The sequence below is a fragment of the Anas acuta genome, chromosome 1, assembly GCF_963932015.1.
Source record: "Anas acuta chromosome 1, bAnaAcu1.1, whole genome shotgun sequence".
NCBI classification, from domain to species: Eukaryota; Metazoa; Chordata; class Aves; order Anseriformes; family Anatidae; genus Anas; species Anas acuta.
Window position 1 is genome coordinate 137,311,133 of NC_088979.1, and position 20,346 is coordinate 137,331,478.

The 20,346-nt window shown below is 37.1% G+C and overlaps 1 protein-coding gene across 2 annotated transcripts in view; it reads right to left on the minus strand.

The window, feature by feature from the left end:
• The window catches only part of AEBP2 (AE binding protein 2), a 56,644-nt gene that overhangs the window by 26,643 nt on the left and 9,655 nt on the right, over positions 1 to 20,346 (minus strand). For both annotated transcript variants that reach the window (XM_068659340.1, XM_068659350.1), the window contains exons 2-3: positions 10,809 to 11,016; positions 7,550 to 7,657 (exon numbers count right to left, since the gene is read on the minus strand). In XM_068659340.1, coding sequence (XP_068515441.1) covers positions 7,550 to 7,657; positions 10,809 to 11,016 — 316 coding nt within the window. The remainder of the gene's footprint in view (positions 1 to 7,549; positions 7,658 to 10,808; positions 11,017 to 20,346) is intronic.

Here is a 20,346-nt window from a genome sequence, read left to right on the forward strand (position 1 = left end):
ACTCCCCTCCAGCAGTGTTCAGCAGAGTTCAGCAGTGAGTAATGCTGCAACTATATCCATAATGTAAAATTTTCTCTGAATTTTGGTTGAAAGACAGGACAACAGCAGCAGAATACCACTCAGTGTGTTTTGTCCCTGATACCCAACTTTGCTGTTTCCAAACTGGCGCTGTAAAAGAACTGAAAAGTTTATTTCTATCTCAATCCCAGCAAAAGGTTTTCATTGATCATTACAAAACATGAACGCTATATTCCTGAAGACAAACCTCCATAATCTCCAAGGACATAATACTTGTTATAGGAATAAAAAAATATATATATAAGTTGGACCTGTCATTTTCTGGATGGCCAGTTTCCTGCCAGCCCACCTATTAGGTCATTAGAGATTGGAGGTATGTCCCTTCTAGGCCCTGGGTAGACTACCAGAGGGGCAGTGTCTAGCATCAAATGAACCTAGCTGCTCATTTTTGAAGCAGTAAGGACCTAGTGTCAGAAACTGGTTTTGTTATTTGAGCCAGGTTCTACTGACTGCATATGATTGACTCCAAGCCTGGACAGATATTCTCTCCACTTGAATACGTCTTTTACCAGAGCATAACAATCAATTAACAATCAATTAACAATCAACCTCATCGCAGTCTACAACTTCCTAGTAAGGGGGTGTCGAGAGGCAGGAGACCTTTTCTCCATTAACACCAGCAACAGGACCCACGGGAACGGGGTGAAGCTGAGGCAGGGGAAGTTTAGGCTTGACATCAGGAGGGGGTTCTTCACAGAGAGGGTGGTTGCACACTGGAACAGGCTCCCCAGGGAAGTGGTCACTGCACCGAGCCTGTCTGAATTTAAGAAGAGATTGGACTGTGCACTTAGTCACATGGTCTGAACTTTTGGGTAGACCTGTGCGGTGTCAAGAGTTGGACTTGATGATCCTTAAGGGTCCCTTCCAACTCAGGATATTCTATGATTCTATGATTACAAGACAGTGAAAGACAAAAATAGGAGGAGAATTTTATTTAAATGTTTTTAGCAAGCTTAAGGGAAGTTTAAGCACTAAGCTAACTAAAAACATGCAATGTTAATGCAACTGTGTACGTTCCTCTCTGTCTCCTCCACTAATAAGCATCTTAAATTTGTGCCCATCTCTACCAAAAACCTATCTGTAACTTTTTACCTTGCCCTACAATTTACCAAATTCAAACAACAGCAATACCGTACACTTACACCATAACAGCCTACAACAAGACATCATACCACATCTAAATTCAAAATAAAACAAGAGATCTTGCTCTTATTTAGGGTACAGGAACCTCAAAGCAATATTATTACTTCAAATTAATATTAAAGATGAAAATTTACACCATTGTATTAAAGATGAACAAACCCACAATCAACAGATAGCAGCAAAATACATGCATGCATTAGTTTGACCAATTTTTTATTCTCCAGTTTCGTAGTTCTTGAAGCTGTGTTGCTCATAAAAGCAGTTTCATGAAACTAAACTAAGCAACTAAATCTAAGCTTAGGTTTAACTTTAATGAAAGGGCCACTGACAAGCTTCTAGCCCTTTCTGATTCTACAAACACTGACAAAAGGAAAATGAACACAGAACTACTCTGAAGTTCAACCTTACTGAGAGATTAAACTTTCAGTCTTGCCAATGCCTGCTAAAAGTAAAAAACAACCTGAAGTCTTGGTACAGTGCACACATTACTATATGCCAAATTACTTAAGTACAGTATAAAAAGGCAATACCTTCTGAAAATAATATATAAACATTGCGTCGGCCACATTTCTAAATCACAAGTTCTTAAGACCTGTCGTGGAATTCCTTGTCAGATAAGAAATACGGTTTTATGACTAACTACACACAATGTCATAAGTTGACTTCTGTCTAGTACAGAGAAAAAAAAGTCATGGACATACAATACAGATTCTCTACAGAAGCTACCACTTCTTGTAATTTAAGTTTTACCTTAAAAGCCCCAAAAGTTAAGTCCTCAGCATATGTAACACCCAACTAAGAATTATCTTTTTCCAGAAAGCCTACTTACAGTCTGCAGCTCAGTATGAAATATTTGCAAAGACCATCACATCCACATATTGTGTATTTGGACACTACCTGTTATGTCATCAAATAATCAACAGCTGATATATAGGTGTATATATCAAAGATGACACAGAATGCCTTTGTAGTGGACAGAAAAATAGTAGAAGAGGAGAAAAATCTTACCTGTTTTTTTCCTTTTTTTCTCTAAAATAATATATCCAGCAATCCGTTACTAACGGGTAAAGTCTCTTCTCTCCAAAGATAAAGGAGCAGTTCAGGCTGTCACTTCAGGATCTCTGGACGGTAAGTCACACCAAATCAGCTTCCCACCAGATAATTATACAGATCTAGAGGGCTTCTAATAAATCAGACTCAACTATTATGCACAACTTTAAACCAATCTCTTACTTTTTCCCCAAAACCCTGTATCTCAAAATTTTGCATTCAGTTTGCAGTATGATAGGTTGGGTCCGGATTGGTGGATATGTTACTTCAAGAGAAAATAAGTCAACAAGTAAGAAATTTAATTTCTCCAGTGTACCCATACCCACCATTATTAATGGGCAATAGTGACCAGTGGCTTTAACAACCAGGATATAAAATATCTAGTAATACAGATTTTTTCTATTGAATTCAAAATAATCAAGTACCCTTTTTAGAGTATTTAACATGCATTTTTTTCCAATAGATCTGACAAATAATATTTTAGACATCTGGACAAACCTTACTGTCTCATCATCTAAGCATTCAGGCAGAATGACTTTACATTTTCTATCTGCATCTGCAATGCTCTAATGGACAGAAGATGTCCTGCCAAAAGAATAACTGACATGAATTCCAAATGAGGACTGAATTTGCTTGGCTTTGTCGTCTAGATTTCAACTAATGTTCCTCTATTAATAGTCATATCAAGTGCAGTCATCCCTTAATGAATTACTCCCTAATGAATTCTGGAAGTTACAGGTGGTAGAATGAGCACAAAATTCCATTTTTACTACTATTTTTTTCTCCCCTTTTAACCAAAGGATGAAAGCCTACAATAAATTTATTTATTGTTATTTGTTGTTGCTACTGAAAGCATTTACCCCATGTGAACAAACCCTGCATGACTGATCTTAAACATTAAGAGCATATCCACATGTTGAAAGCAGTTGGTTGCATATTCAGTTTTATTTTCAGAGTCCTCCTCTGCAGAGGATTGCTATAAGCAACTATTTTTATAATTACGTCCCACACATTTGAGCTCACTCTACCATTTGTCCTTTCATTGTGCCTAACACCTTGTACTTGGTCATCTACACTACATGCTAAGAGTCATTTTGGTACGTCTACAAGTAACTAACTTTTAATGCCTTCTGCAGCGGCAAGTAGCGCTTCAAAAAATTCTGAGTACCAGAAACAGTGCTAAAAAAATGCAGATTGTCACAGCACAATAACTATTCAACTGTTTCTAACAGCCAAGTTAAGACAATTCTTTCTCGGCTTGCCAAAGACAGCTACCAGCATCAGTTTTCTATTTATCTCTGTAGACTATTCCTCTAGTTCTATCTGTCTGTATGTTCTGAAAGCCTGAAAGTTAAGGTTGTTGAACTTGAGATAGGACAACTACTACATGATGATGATACTTCCAGTATTCCACCGATTTCTAAAAAACTGCAAAAATTATGCAGTAAAACTATTAAAAAAGTAATATCTAGGTGTTCTCTCTCTCAGCTCTGGATATAAAATGATATGCAAACATGAACATACTGAATATCTTCAGAGAAACAATTACATGCTCTGAACACACCTATATTAAATGAACGCCTGTAACAACAAAAAAGGCTGGAAGAATGGCTAGAACCAGACTGTTATAAACAAAGAGAACTTCCAGCAGCACAAAAGCAATGAACTTCAGGTATTAAAAAGAGTAGTGTAACTCCAAAAATACGTAACAGTGGTCCCAAAGAAGGACAGTAAATTCTCATATCAGAAATATTTTGCAAGACCAATCTTTGATCCTCTTGACAAGAGAAACAGATTTAGGAAACAGCACATCCAAAGAATGACTAGAAAAGCACACTGCTTTGCAGAAATACTTGATTAGAGACTGAGAACTATCATCAATGATAACTGTGTCTCATTTATTTGACACACTTACTGTGGAGGGATTCATGGGTGTCCTAGGTAAGACTGTTTTCTAAACAACAGAAATTAGTGATGACGGCCTCGAATAAAAAGAAAATAAAATCCATCCATGTGTTCCACATAAAGCTTAAGGCCAACAGCACTAAAAATGTTTAGAAAAGGGGAGGAAATAAAAAAAAGGCAAAGAAATCTGATGACTAAAGGGGAACCAAGGTCCAAAGTTCTGCCCCAAAGGTCAAACCTATATTTTCTGCCTTAGTTTAGCAGATTATTCAGATGTAAAATGTCTCCTAATTATCTGATCACACACTATTAGGAAATTGCCCTGTAAAGAAATAGAGCTAGTATCTCAAAAATAGGTATTCATAAGCAAATGTACCTTTTCTATGTCACAGGTGTTGTAATACCAAGGGGGACGTGCTAAACCACATGAACAGGAACCACAGGAGGAATTCACAAAAATATGAAACAAATGTCTTTGCAATTTAGAAGTGGGTTCACCTTAGTGACAAATGAACCACGCAGTCATGTAGTTCATATGCACGCATGGAAAAGGCAGGTAAACCCACAAAGACCTTTTAAAAGAAAAGCTAATTTAAAGTAGGATACAGCCTTTAAATCAAAGGACAGCATTACATGCATCACAAAAATTGATAATTAAACCCAAAATGGGCAACTACATAAAATGAATTCGTTTGCAAACAAAAGGCAGACAGGACAGGGACATATTCTTCAACAGAATAGTTCTGCAAAAGACAGCTTTATGCCTGAGACAGTCCCCAGCTGCCTTTCAATTTAAGAAAATACTTTTTTCCTCTTATTTTCATTAGAGGTATAAGCATGTAGCAGCTTGCCATATATTCATTAGTCTCCACTCATCATTAAACAGTTTTGGCTTTCCTCCTGCCTTTACAACAGTCTTCCTTTTACAAGAGCTTCATCACCTTCCTAGCTAACGTTCTTTGTCGTTCTTAAAACAATTCTGAACAGTTCTCTAGAAAATAGCATACAGTTCCATCATTTCCACTGCCTTCTAAGTCAATTCTTCACAAATCCTGACATTTATTTATTTTTAACAAATGATTGAATGACTTGGCATTTTCAGCAAGTGCTATGAAGTGACAATGACTCCTACTTTTATACTTGAACTAATGTATTTATATATTTTGTATGTTTTTTTTGTTTGTTTGTTTGTTTTTTGGGGGGGGAGGGTAGGAGGGTCGGGAGCCACTGTACTAATCAAGAACAAGAGGTCTTTAATACAACCAAATAGAAAAAATTGGGTTTTGCTAAAAATCTGAGCTATTAGGATTTATATGAACAGCTAAATGCAAAAAGTGCTTATTTTTTATAGAAAAACTGCCATAAAATGAAGCAGTAACTGTTCTTGAACTGATCAAGACTAATATTCAACACTCTTAAATGCTTTTGCATCAGACAATAGATTTCAAAAGCTTGAAAAAGAAAAAGATCAAGTGAATTAAGGGGTCTAGGTAACTAACAAGTTATCACAATCACATACTTGGCTAAGTCATGGGGGCTCTGAAGCCTATATTCAGTATAAATGAAACGGGAACAAAAGAAGTTACAGGACCAGAATTATCATCTATTCAAAGCTCCCAGGAACAGATCGAGAAATACAAAGATAAAATGCAAACAGAAACACTGAAAACAACAGTAGGAAAAAAAAATGAAGTAACAGACTTTGAGCCATGATAAACTACTGCGTTTCATCCTTTCCCCTAGCATGACCAGAAATTACAGAAAAGTATGTACTATTTCACCAGCTAGTTAACACAAGATGCTTATCAGAACTGTTTGAAGTCTTACAGCTCTAGCTGTAACCAGCTTAGCCAAAAAAAATGGGATATCAGCTTTTACCAACTTCACTAGATAGCTCACAAGACTCAAGAAATACTATTATTTCCTGAGGCATGCCCACCTCTTTTAAACCCTATGCCTCTAAATCGACTTTCTTTGATGTACACCAAGCAAGTCTACACACTAACCTATCACAAGGCTTTTCTTTAAGACAGAAACCTGCTATTACACTTTGTCACATAAACTACTTAGTTCTGAAATAAGAAGAAATAAGGTACAAGTTTCCTCTAATGACTTATTTTCAAGTTTGATTCAGGGATCAGCAGTTAAATTGTTATTAGAACAATCACATCTGCAAGATTTCAGGGATCTATGATCCTTACACTATGCTTTCAAGAGTATGTTAACTTAATTCCTTTGAACAAAGGAATAAACTCCATAGCAAGTTTCCCCCACCGTCATTCACTCTGTCAGAAGTTTTCAGACTAAATTAATCAGTTTGGAAAGCCTAGTCTTCACAAGACTAGGAAAAAAAAAAAGCTTTTACTTGCATTGAACTATTTTTACTCTCTAAGCTTTGAGTATAGTTTTGTTATCTGTCATAACTACTGTTAAAATCTGTGCAGAAGCAGTAACTTCTGGAAGAGGTCACTGAAATAGAAAAAAACTTTTTAGTAATAAAACTGACCTAAAATAAACAAACAGACGACATTATGTGAGAAGAAAGAGAGGAGAGGGTAATAGAGAAGTAGTGACTAAAACTTGGTGAGGTTGGGGCAGGGAGGGGGAGGAAGATATAAAATGCTACCTACATTTAATAAAAAGCCCTATTCATTTTTTAAATCCTAGATGGAAGGAGAACTTCAGTCTGAAGTAGTGTGGGTGGAACTTACCATAAAATGATCCAGGACTGACAGCTATGAACTGCCCCAACTGTATCCATAAGAGGATGAAGCAACTCATTAATAACGGATTGGTGGATATGGGAATGATAAACACTACTATACCTAGAATTGCAGGTACAGATTAGGGGGAGAAAGAAAGAGAAAGTTAGAAAATACTATGCAGGAAATACAGTCAGCTCAATCGGTCCTGCATTCCTGACTTCCTTATTATTCTCAGAGAGGTTAACCATAAATAGTCACTGACTGTTTCAACTGAATTTTGTTAACAAGAACAGCTCTTATTCAAGCACAGAATGCACACCACTAGGCATCATCCAAAGTGTAAAGCATGAAGCAAAATATCTGTTACAGTGTATAAACAACTCAACAGGAAGATGTACACAAAAGTAAACTATATCGTTATTTAGTTTTAGATTCCCCTACCATTTATAGATTAAAAGCAGCATGGACAGAGAAGAAATAATGGTATCTTCAAATGTTTTCATAACAGAACAGGATTTTTGGGCACCATCAAGGCGAAGACCAAAGCTCAGCTAGCTTGATATGTTAAGAAATCCTCCTGCGATGGCATTTTTCAGTTAATACATTCTATCAGAAAAAATGAATAGGATCACTCTTAAAAAAATGATGTACCTTGCTATGAACCTTACCTTGAAAGGTTTGTCCCCACTGTGTGTCAGCATATGCCTCTGCAACCAACTTTGACTTGTTGAAGGTGTATTATATACTTTGCAACCTTTCCACAAGCAAACAAACACCTAATAATGTAAAAACATGGTAAGTTTACGTAAGTCAAAGAAAAAAGAAAACATTTCAGAAGTAGATTAGCAAGCTTATTTCCACAACACAAATTAGTTCAAAGAATGCTGAAACCACTGTTTATTTGGCAACACACTTGTCTCACCAAAGCAAAAATAATTGCAACCACAAGTATTAAAAAAAAAAAAACAGGTCAGTGAAACAAGCATCAAAACCCAGAAGATGCTTCAGATAAACACAATCAAAAAGCCACAACATCCAGCCACAGTTTGCGTTTGTACTGCATATCAGTATCACCAGAGATATTGAGATAGAAAACTTGTAAGCGGTAAGATTTACATTTTACAGACAGCAAAGATAGAAAGATGATTTATGCTCATAAGCAAGTAATGATTTAATTCCTTGAGAATAGCAAAGTCTTAAAATCCAATTATTTAAATATCAGTTTTATACTATGGAATACTAGATACCCCTAGTTAAGGCCTTCCACTCCCTTCCTGATGAAGAAAGGGAAAATTTTTCATAGGATTCAAAACCTGTGGGTGTTTGGCTATTCCGGTATACAGATTAGTCATATGCACAATAGTGCATTAAAGAGTAGAACTTACTCATGCTGCTTTTCTCTCTCCTCTCATTGTGTCTGACTATAATCTAGAGAATAAAAAAGCTCAATGAACTTGGCCTTCGTTAGAATTTCTTTAACAAGTCAGAGGGCAGAGGGGAGGAGGAAGGGATACAGCCCTAATTTTTAGCAGCAGAATACAGTCCCCAGGAATAGAGTTGTCCAAAATACTTTCAGAATACCTTTCGGAACTACAGGGAACTAATTGGATTTGAGCTTCTTGTTCTCTTTCAAAAAGAAAAAAATGAATTATCGGAAGACTGTACTTTCAAAACAAAAGAACAGCCAGACAAGCAAGTGATGTACGTGCTATATAACAGACACCTCAACTTACTAAAGCAAAGCTTGACAACCATGCATGCCTGTATGACTGATCAAGGTCTCCTGACCAATAAGGCCCAACTTCTGTTTTAGTGCCTACTGCTCATCAGTTTTAAGATACCCCTGCAGCCACAGGACGGAAGTCTGGGATTGCTGTCAGTGCAACAGCTACATAACTATCTCAAAATTTCCACCATCAACTGCAAACTGCAGAGCACTCAAAGGAGAACAACAGATAGTTGAAATGCAATCCCCTCAAAAAACATCCACTTGGTTTTACAACAACCCCCCAGAAACTCTAGCAAGGCTTCTTGTGAACCTGTCTAAAATCTGAACCCAAAATATTTCTGACAAAGTATTTCAGAAAAGTAAAATTATTTCATTAGTCTCCTGGGCTCTTCATTGTTCTGGCTTGGGCTTCCTGGGCTGGTTTAGAGCCATTATCTCAATATTAAGTTGAAAAAAATGCATTATAACCATACAAGCAAGCTTATCACATTGTTTTTAAGTTCTCAAGAAGCAAATACTACAACTATTTTCCTTAAAATTTATAGTCACTGAGTTGAGTAATACCTGAAATCCTACCAAAACCACATGCTCTCTAATAACACTTAAACGCCTCGCCAGCAGGTGGCAGACAAATCCATGAAACCAAACAGCCAGCATCAGTCCCTTTCCACAGCATCTAGTGGAAGAACTTTTTGAAAAAGAAACCAACTCCACCACGGGGAATAAAAGTGTGAACTGAGGGCAATGCTCAGGCGCTTGTTTGGTGATTCCAACAACTGTCTCATTCAGAAAGACAAAATAGAGTTTAACATTTTCAATGTGAAAATACCCACAAATCATGCCACATAATGTGAATGAGCAGAAAAGTAGTACAAAAAATCTAGAAAAATCTTCCAATCACTTTTTAAGAAATTAAAAGGGGTTATGGATGGGACAAAAGTCATGCATTTACGTTGACAGACCCCAGGACACTGATACACCTCATCCATTTAATTGTCTCATCCAGGATTCACATAGCACTTTTATAAAACTGTGAACAGAACTACTGAAATCTATCTCACGAGTGACTAAACAGCTGTCTCACTAGCTGAATGATTCCAGCTAAAGCTTGGACTTGAAGAAGAGTCACTGAGTATCAAGCTAGAAGTGCAGTCATAGCAAATAAGATTAGCTAAATGCAACCAATGAGTCACACCTGTCACAGTGACACAGTTACATAAACTACATAATGTGATGCAAATTTGCACCTTATTTAAGTCTCTTGTATCCTTAAGATAATACGTAATGACCTAACATTTGACATATTCACATTTTAAAGAAGCAGCAAGACAAAAGTTGAAAATAAACATTATGTTAGGTTAAGAGTTGGTATTAGTTGTCCAAGAAGTTAAAGACATGCAACATACAGCACTGAAAGCAGCCTGCTCGTGTTTGATATAGATATGTATTACTTGAAATATTCCAGGCGTTAAAAGTAATTTGGGAAGTTGGGAAGCAGAGAGTTCAGTACAGATTTGAAATTACGCTATTTGGAGAGGTGTTAAAACAGAATCGTGAGACCAACCCAAACTGCACCACTTGAACAGATATTAGACCAAAAGATATATGCTCATATATATATCCTAATTTAAAAAATAATACTAGACACAGTTATATTGAAGGTGTAACATCCAAAGACCTGCTGTCAGTACGTACTACAAACTGAACTGTTTTTGGTAAGACTTTGTACTCCCAAGATGACCAGTCTTACATCTGCCCTATAATATATTCTGTTTATATATTATTTCTAATAAAACTATATTTGTAAAAATGATCATGATATAACTTTGCCTGAGTTAATATGCAGAAGCACATACACTGAAAGTTGTAAGAAAATGAATTCCAAATATAAGCATTAAAACCAGCATCCTCGGGATGCTGAGAAATTAGCAAATCTATCAAATATCCAATAAATTTAAACATTAGGAACATACTATTTTCTTAAAGGTCATCATTCAATCAAAACCACAGAACACCAAATCAAGTGTGTTATGGAAAACACAGCAGCTGAATGCTTAGTGCCACACCACTGAGGGCCCAATCTCAGTTGCTAGTAGCTAAACTACTGATACTTTATAACATAAAACATAAAATTTACTACTGTCACCACAGAATAAAACAACAGTAAAAAAGAGGGAGGAAAAATAATTAACACCAACCCCTCCTCGTTGACCATCCACATGTATGGAGCGAATATGATCTGCCAAATCCGGGCTGGAGCTGAAGCAAGCATGGCAGTGGTCCCAACAACAGTTGTAAGCGATGCTTTTTGCAGAGGAGGCAGGAACTCCTTGCCCATTCATCATTACTGGAGTCGAACGCCCACTGGAAATTGTGCTGTCTACATCCATAATAGTGCTGCTTATGCTGTAAGAAAAGGAGACTGTTTGTATTTGTTACACATTAATGGAACATATAAAAACTGTAGCTCTTTAGGGCTTTGCAGCAGATTAATTAAGACAGGATAAAAAGGAGACTTGAAACGTATTTATTACGGCTCATCACCTTAAATACAGTAAAATATTCAGTCAGGGCATAACCACTATCACTCCATAGTGTAACTTCTTCTGGACACTGTCAACAAACGGGAGAGCTGGAAAACTTTCCTCCCATTCACTGACTTGTGAGAAAATTGTTTATTAACATAGTTATTTTTAAACAACATCAGTCATTCATTGTTTTTGCTAAGCATATTTTTTACCAGACATATATCTAGACCAGCATCCACAACTAACACTAAAGCCTTCAAAATAATACAGAAGTGAAGTTTTACAGAACGTTTAAGAGACTCCTGCACTTAACTCCAAGGCCCAGCAGCATGTCTATCACACATATAATCTAAACTACTGAGGTTTGTGTTTGTCTTTTGACACTTTACAGGGTCATTCTTATCAGCTGTTCTGCCCTCAATCTCAGCAGAAAAAAAGCATGGAGTACTCTTTTCATATTAAGGCAAACAGCACAGAGATAGACAGATATTGTTCCTGGATAAAATAACTTAAAAATTAATATTAAAAATAAAAAATAAAATTAAAATAATAGAATTAAAAATTAAGTAACTACTGACATAACTTTTTTAAAAACTTCTAAACTTGCTTGTTGCCTTTTAGAACCCTTCATGTTTCTGTCTTCCACAAAGTCACAGAACTAAAGAACAGCTCGTCTTTGACAGGATCTCAGGAGGTCGGTTGGTCCAATTCGCTGCTCGAACAGGAGCAAGTGAGGTCAGGCTGCTCATAGTCTCATACGGTTAAGTTTTTTATGGGTGTTTTCAAAGGTTGGAGCTTCTGCTACCTTTCTGAACAGTTTTTCCAATGTCTGAGTAACCTAATTGTGGAGAAAGGGAAAAATTTCCTAGTGTCTCATCAGAATTTCCAGTGTTGTAACTTCTCAACTGTTGCCCTTCCATCTTTTTTTAGTTGAACAGTTGATGACTGCCTTCTCCTTTCCTATGCAGTCCTAATCAGATCACTGAGAACAGCAATAAGCCTACCCTTCTTATTCTAAAACTGAAGAAACCGAATCTCTCAGCCTCTCCAGGTACAGGATTTGCATCAGCCTTCTATCTATTTTGGAGGTCCTCTGCTGAACACTACCCAGTATGTCAGTATCTGGGATGAGCCCCAAAATAGACACAGTGATCCAGACACAGTCTTAATTGTGCCAAGTACAGAGGGAAAATAACTTATGTTGACCTGACATATACCCTTTTACTAACACAGCATGTGGCAGTGTTTTATGTAAGTGTCTTTAGATATCCTTCTCAGTGAAGTGCAAGGAAAAACAAACAAAAAAAAAACTAATGCTGTTACTTTAAAGGAACAGAATATCATTTCCTATTCATTTCTACATAGTATTTATAATTTTCTAATTTTTATCATACATCTTTTTCTCCTTCCACCTCTTGTACAGATTTCTGTGCTAGAGCATTCTGCTTTTAAATGCATCAGTGCTGTTCCATATTTCTCATACCATTGCTGCTTACATACCCATTACTGTTGTATTACGTATTTTAAGATGGATGTAACAAAAACTGCATCATTACTCAAAACTAGAGCATATCATTAGGATGTTTGTTCCCTTGCTCTAAAACCCTTGATTAGCAATCTCAAATCATTTGTACTTTTTTCTTTTAAACTGTGTTAGCAGTTTTCCTGATGTTTCTGATGATTTCAAAATCATAGTTTTCCTCATTTGCATTTTTCCTCTCCCCTCCCCTCACCCACCATAGGTATTCCACTGCATTTCTCAATATCAAATTTCATTCCCTAGTAAAAAATAAATAAATAAAAAAATAACAGAATCCCTTTGCAATGCTTTCCCATTAAGATTTAGTTTTAACTACCCTGAGTAATTCGGTTTCATGAGCAAACTTTGATCTAGAAGAGCAAGTTACCAGTAAGGTAACACTATGGAAAATGCTGACTACCACTACCCAGACAACCCTTAGAAATTGCCTTCCAACTCATTAATCTCCTTCTATTATTAAAACTGAAAAGTTATTCTTAGGCTTTTGTTTTCCAAATTAATCCAAATGAGAAAGTTTTAGAGACCCTTTCAACAGGTTTGGACTTTAATAGAAATCTATCAAAAATAAACTTACTATACAAATACCATGCCTTATTTTTGATTTTTCAAAAAAGGTCTAACAACTTACGAGGCATGCCTTCTCTCAGTGAAAGCCATACTGGCAGTTTCTACATGCTACAGAGCATTTTACCATGTGCCCACGATTATACTCTTCCATCTTCCATATCCTGAATACACCCAGCTTTCCATGCTCCACCTGCCACCCCACCTTCTTTCTTCTGCATTACATGTAGTCGTCTTGGTTCCTTTCATAATGTAAGTTCACAATCTGTGACTAGTGATAAAGCAAAGGTGGCCAACAGAAGACTACAGATATGGTTTTGAATCTGTTCCACATTTCTGTCTTTCCCCAAAAGCCTGTTTTATAGTCACCAGAACCGTTCAAAAAAAACACAACTAACACTAAGTTGAAGCTACAGACCTAACAGCCACTAACTGCAAACTACTGAAATAGGCATTAGTATCTTTCTACGAAATTGCCATACTTTAAGTGAAAAATACATTGCGTTCAATCCCAATTTTCCCCCATGCCAGGCCCACTACAATAGATGCACCAAGGAACTGACATTCCTTCCTCAGCTGATACCTATGCCAAAATTACCTCTGAAAGTAAAAATCAAGTTATGGAAGCAAAATCTACCAACGGGATGAAAAAGAAAATTATCTAAATAACTTAATGCAGCTCCCACACACCTGAGTTCTAGAGTTACCCAAAGAGTTTCCACAAAATCAGCATTCAGCAGCAGCTTTGAACCCAGACCGACCACTTCTGTTGAACAAAGCAGCATTACATTGATCAAGGGTTCCAACAGGAAGTCGCTTAATGAAGGCTGGCGAAGCACTACAGACACACTGCTCCTACAATAGCCCTCTCTGATCGTTTCAGGGGAATAAAGAAAGAGCCCTAACTTTCTCACAGCTGAAAGGTACTAACCTACTGGATTTTAATCAACGTTTCATGCGGGAACTCAAACTTCCAAGCTGTCAGTCCCTGTTTCACTGACAGCATTACTACCATTCCCCAAAAACCCACAAACACGCCTGTTGCAAAAAGACTAAGCTGCAACATGGTGCTGGCGACCACAAGGACAGTCTCAGGCTGGTTATTCAGCTTAGTTCTCTCATGGGTTCCCTGCTTTTGAGGCTTGGTCTTGAGTGGGAAAGCAATTACAAAGCACAGCCCAGTACAAGTTCAGTGAAGGATGGGTGCGTGCATGTCTGCATGTGTGGTTTCACTAGTTCACAGGCATGCAGCACAATTAATTTCTAAACTACAAGGAAAAAAACTCATTGATCAACTTGTACCATGAGAGAGGTTATTTCATATTATAAGTGTAATGCAACATACACTGACCTCCTCCAAACCACAGGTCTGCGTTTTTACAGCTCAGGAAATGCAGATATTCAGGCTTTTTTTTCCTTCAATATGCTATCCTACTTCTAGAAAATTATTCTTATTTTTGGAGAAAAATATGTAAAAATTGGGACTAGAAATAATGATCCAGCCAACAACACAATGGGTAAGTTTATTAATGACAGGAGAAACCAGTAACACTTCAGGAGGCAATCTGGTTGTAACGGTTTAAATGTTTGCTTAGTTTAGTTCTAATAGCCTAAGTGCTTGCTAAAGGCTAACATTAGCGTTGCATCCCTGGAGGTTTTTAAGAGACGTGTGGACGTACAACAAAGGGACATGGTTTAGCAGCGGGACTCTGTAGGTCAGGCTGTCAGTTGGACTTGATGATGTTGAAGATCTTTTCCAATCTAGATTACTCTATGACTCTAAGATCAAAATTTAACATTAGAGCAACTGGAATAAAAAGGTTGCCCACAGCACTTAAAATAAGAGGTAACGTACAGAATTTCTTGGAAGCAAAGGATGAAGTTTTACACTGGACTATGCTTCTATAGTCTATTCAAGAGATATAAAAAATTAAAAATAGGTAACTGAAATCCAGATGAGTGATAATAGGTCAGTATTCAACAGAACGCCTTCCTTTCTTCTAGCTTGCTTAACCAAGACATTGGAAGTGCAGATGAATATTGCTGTAACAGAACCTACTATAGAAATAGGTTAATTGCTTATAAACCAAAACGGCCAGGGGTCACACAACCGGAGATCGCCATTCTCTGACACGTTCCCATAAAATGCAAGAAACTTGCTACTCTAATACATTCCTTTTCAAGAAATAACCAATTTTTCTTTCCCCTCCAGAAGCAGCCTATTGCAGGTCATCAGCCATATAGTACTGCTTTACTCTAAAAACCTAGATTTTGGGGAGGTGTAGGGGGTCTTTCTCAGTGAGTTCTGAGACACCTGGGAAAGAGCTAAAGCCTATGAAGAGAATCCATGAAATACCTAACAACCAGCAACATCTGACATGTTGTATACAGCTTAAGCATATGTGCATTTTCTCTAGCAGGCCATACGCTGAGGAAGTATCAGGAAGCTTTTCACAGAAAAGTTCACAGTATATACGGCATCAGAGACGACACTTGACTTGGAAGGTCATCTGCTCTTCAATTGCCATTTCAAGATAAAGGAGAAAAATGATGATAGGTTTCATAATCAAAACGGTGGCTGCTGCTGAAGTCTGTCAAGAACTCGCTGCAATACTTTTTGCTAGATCTGCTGATTTACCTACCCACTGTGTCATTCCTCTGGACTTCAGAAAGGACACAAGAGCAGGACACTCAAGTGGGTAAAATGTGTGCACATGTTCCAACATTTTATCTAGCCCACTTCAGTATTTTCCCAACGTGAAGCATGGCAACCCAGCCCAAACAGGGCTGGACCACTATGGCAGTGTCTGTGTATCTTTCAATCTCTGAATAGGGATTTCCAATCCAATCTGACGCTATCTGCTTAGCATGACCCAAGAAAGGGAAAAGTCCTGTAACAAAAGGGAAGGTAATAATGGAAAGTACATCTCCTGCTCTGCTTTCTTCTTGCTTTCTACACCTCCAAACAAGGAACTAATAACATGAATCAAGAAGAGAACAGAAAAAACGTGAAGAAAGCAGAGACATTCTGGAAAACCAGAGATTAAAATATATATATAAACAAACATATTTTAGGTAAATAATTTAAAGCAAGCTTTCCCTTGCCACCCCCCACCCCTCCCAGTCCTTTTTCCCCTCGCCAGGAGATCTGTTTAAATCCTGACTGCCAATATCAAAGCAGAATGACACTAGTCGAATTTAAGCGCTTGTGGCATTCCCCTATTGCTAGTGACAGACAGGTCTGGGTTTGCTCCCAAGCTGTAAGCAGGCTCCAGCTCTATTGTAATGGATCTATAGACCATAGCCTGATGAAGAACATTAGACATTTGAGTTTCAGAGAGTTCAACTCAGAGGTCATCCCAAACAATAGAGCATCAAAAACAGTCACTGCTGGAGAGAGCCTGCATACACAATAGCTGTTTTTAAGAAGCACCATTCAAAAGACTGACTAATTACTAAAATTTAAAACTGTTACAGCAAGCACAACAACATAGTCTTCCAGTTTGTTATTCCCCACTTTCATCCTAATCCAAGCATCAGAATCAACCTGAAGTTAAAAAAAAAAAAAGTGAGATTTTTAGGACCAAACGCCAATCCAAAATGCCTACTAAACCACTACCTAATTTTTAACAAGCCTGTAAACGCTGGCAAACAATGCCTTCCTTCCAGCAAGGTAGAACTGAAAATACAGTCTTCTCAGAAGAGCTGGACCTTTTCTCCTTCTCTGATTTTTCCTATATTAAGATCAACGGCTTGAAATGAAACTGACATTTAAAGTGCATTCATTAAGCAACATAATTAATGTAAGCTGAAGTAGAGGAATCATTACCTCAAAGGCTGTTTGAGGTCTTATTTTTGCATTTTACCTCTAGCTAAAAATAATCACCTTGATAACAAGGATGTATTAAGACTTTTTCTTAAGCATCACTTTCATGTTAAAACATTAGTACCTGCACAGTCTATGGTGTATGTGAACCAAATGCATCTTGCTGCTTAAATCCAGTCCAAACTGCATTTAGAAACAATCCTGAAACTAAAGCCTTAGCAATAGCAGCTTAAAAACTTGGTAGAAGTTAGCAGCCATTTCTACCTTATAAAGAGAACACACACAAAAAGTTCTTCAAGCATTTTCAGTCCTGGCTTGTTATTCTTCTTTAAGAATTTGAGTGAAATTAAGCCATTGTTGGAGTCATGTAAGTACAACTGTTCCTTTGAGGAAAGAAAAAAAAAAACACTCCAAATTCTTCCCAACTTAAGACACACAAATTTCCAACCACTTCGCTTACCACATTCACATTTGGGTACTAACTGCTGTATACAGTTAAACATGAATGAAAATGTAACGAGCCTGTGATTTAATGCATTCAAGAAAATGGTGTATTGCACATCATTCCTGACGCACACTTAGCTCACCAAGGAGACTGATTTCCTCACTACTGCAAGTAATCCCTTCCATTGAATTTAATGAATGAAATGTTCCAAATTTTTTCTTTCCCTTTTTAATCTTTCAGAACAACAGACAGTAGGAGTCTAGAAAGAGTATCAATTTAAAAAAAAAATGCAGCAAGAAGAGCATAATTGCATTTTTACTTTCCATGAACCCCCATTAGACAGTGGGCACTTCAAGAAATAGTAGAGCCAGGCACCAAACACATGCAGAAAAGCCCAATCAATTTACTATTATATTTTTAATGTCTGCTAGACATACTCCCTCTAGACCTTAACTGAAGTAACCTTCCCTCAGGCAAAATTCAGACCTAACAGATGGGCCTTATACCATGCCCTTGAGGGTCAACAAGCAGTTCAGCCTGATCAACAGGAGCTCATTGCAGAGCTACAGTACCTCCACTGAGAATGCTCAGCCTCCAGTCCCCAGATGTTCAGTACGTAAGCAGAGGACCCAGACGATTTCAGCTACCACCAAGGGAAATGACTTGACAGATCCTATAATAAATAAACTCATCTTGTAATGGAACAAATTTAAAACTAACATAGACCTTCAGGGAACATACACTGCAGTGTTGCTAAAAACACTGCAGAATAGCCATTAAGATGCACTGTGACTGATGAATCTTTTAAAAGTTTCTTCTGAACTACACAATGACTAAGTCATAAAGCATCAAATCCACAGAAGACTGCCTCTGACTAGACAGAAGCATAATTAACATTCAAGAATCCAAATACTGTGAACCTCACTGGAAATAGGTGGCTATTTTAAAGATAAAAAATACCCTGCTAGTTTCTTTAGCCTTCACTAGCTTGTGAAGTACATTGTTATTTGCACAAAGTTTCAGTCATTTTGTTCCAATTTGTATGAGACAAATTTAAAGACTGAACTGAACACTCAAGAAACTTAGAATAATGGAAAACTCGTGAATGACAGGTATTTCTTACAACAACTTCAAGGGTTAAAACCTGGAATTCCTACAGAAAAGCTTTTACAACATGGAAGACCAAATCACAATTAGGTACTAATCCCCACACAAAACAAACAGCACCAATCCCAATCATTCAGTTACAAATGCCAATTCAAAACAGAACAAAAATTGAAAGGAAAAAAAATGACTCGCATAGTGACACACCTGAGTACTACATAATCTTCATTTCACCAGGACAAATCAAGAGTGAAAAGAAACACTTCACAAGTTACCTCATTTCTAAATCCCTTTTCAAGACAGGGTGTAGAAGTCTGGGGCACAGCTTGGACCAACAGACCAGTTCCACAAAAACTGCAGGCCACCTAGCAGTTTCTCAGCTTTCTGAAGCCAGCAAGTTCAAAGTGATTTACACTTATTATTTCCTATAGAATTCCTATGTAATCAATGGACAGGTGAAGATAAATCCTCGAAGTATAAAAGTGATCTCGTGATGAACCCTTAGCTTCCATCCTTGATAGGATACATCTGTACTGCATCTGCTCTAAGATTTTATTTTTTATATAAATCTCTTATCACTTCCAAACATAGGAGCAGCTATATCTTCTCCAAGCACCACCACATGATTATCTGCTCAACAATAGAAACTGCAAAGCAAAGCTGTTAAAAACTGAAGTAGGACAAACATTGTTCAAAAGAGCTAACAATTTCAGTTGTAAATACCAGAAAATGCTAAGTTAATTCTGACATGAAAGCAGAGAAAGAATAAATACAGCTTTGCATTAATATTTAACTTCTGCTGACTTGTATGAATATCAAGTAAACTTTACTACCAACCTCTTCACAGTATTACTATCAGAACATCAACATCATGATTATCAGTATTTAATAAAACACAGTTCACTTTGCTTTATGGTCTCCAAATGAACATGTCAATTTAAGAGTGAGATTAAAGCAGATCCAAAGAAAAAGAGAGCTCACAAAACATGAGTGACCACTATGAGCCAGCAACAGAGTGAAGAACTTTAACATTTGTCTGATCTTTATTTGTTCCCCTTTCCACCTTTGGCAAGTTCAGTAATTTATGATATATCTACGTACGTAACACATATTTCTACTACTAAATTTGCAGGATTATCAATTTAACTCCCCAAATCAAACATTTGTGTTCCACAAGGAAAACAGCTCCCCTCATGTTAATGGATGTAGTTTGACTGCAACGTTAAGATGTCATGATGGTTTGCTGCTCCCAGAGGCTGTTTTTTTGTTGTGGTTTTTTTTTTTTCCCTCCATTTATCCAGCAAGTAATCCAAGTAGAATTTTCGAAGTTGAAATAGCTTAATCTACCTGCATTTCTGAGCTTTCCTATCGATTCTCCTTAGAACACATCCAACACCATTTCATGACTGATAATAATCAGTTTTTGAATTCAAAATAAAAAAGCTACCAGAAGAAAAAATAGCACATGGAGACAAACCATCATCAAAACAAAAATGGATTGCAGAATACTAAATGGCTGCAGAAGAATAAGATCGTTCATATGGCAATAAGAAATGAGCATATCTGGCTGAAAACAAGCCAAAATTACATGAAGTAAAAGTCCACTACCATGTTTCAAGCACTTATGACCTTGTGCTTCTGAGTCATTTATGCTTTTTGTTTGTTTTTAACTCAAACCTATGTTCACACAGATGAAGTTATTCTAACACAAGTTTTTCAAAATGAACAA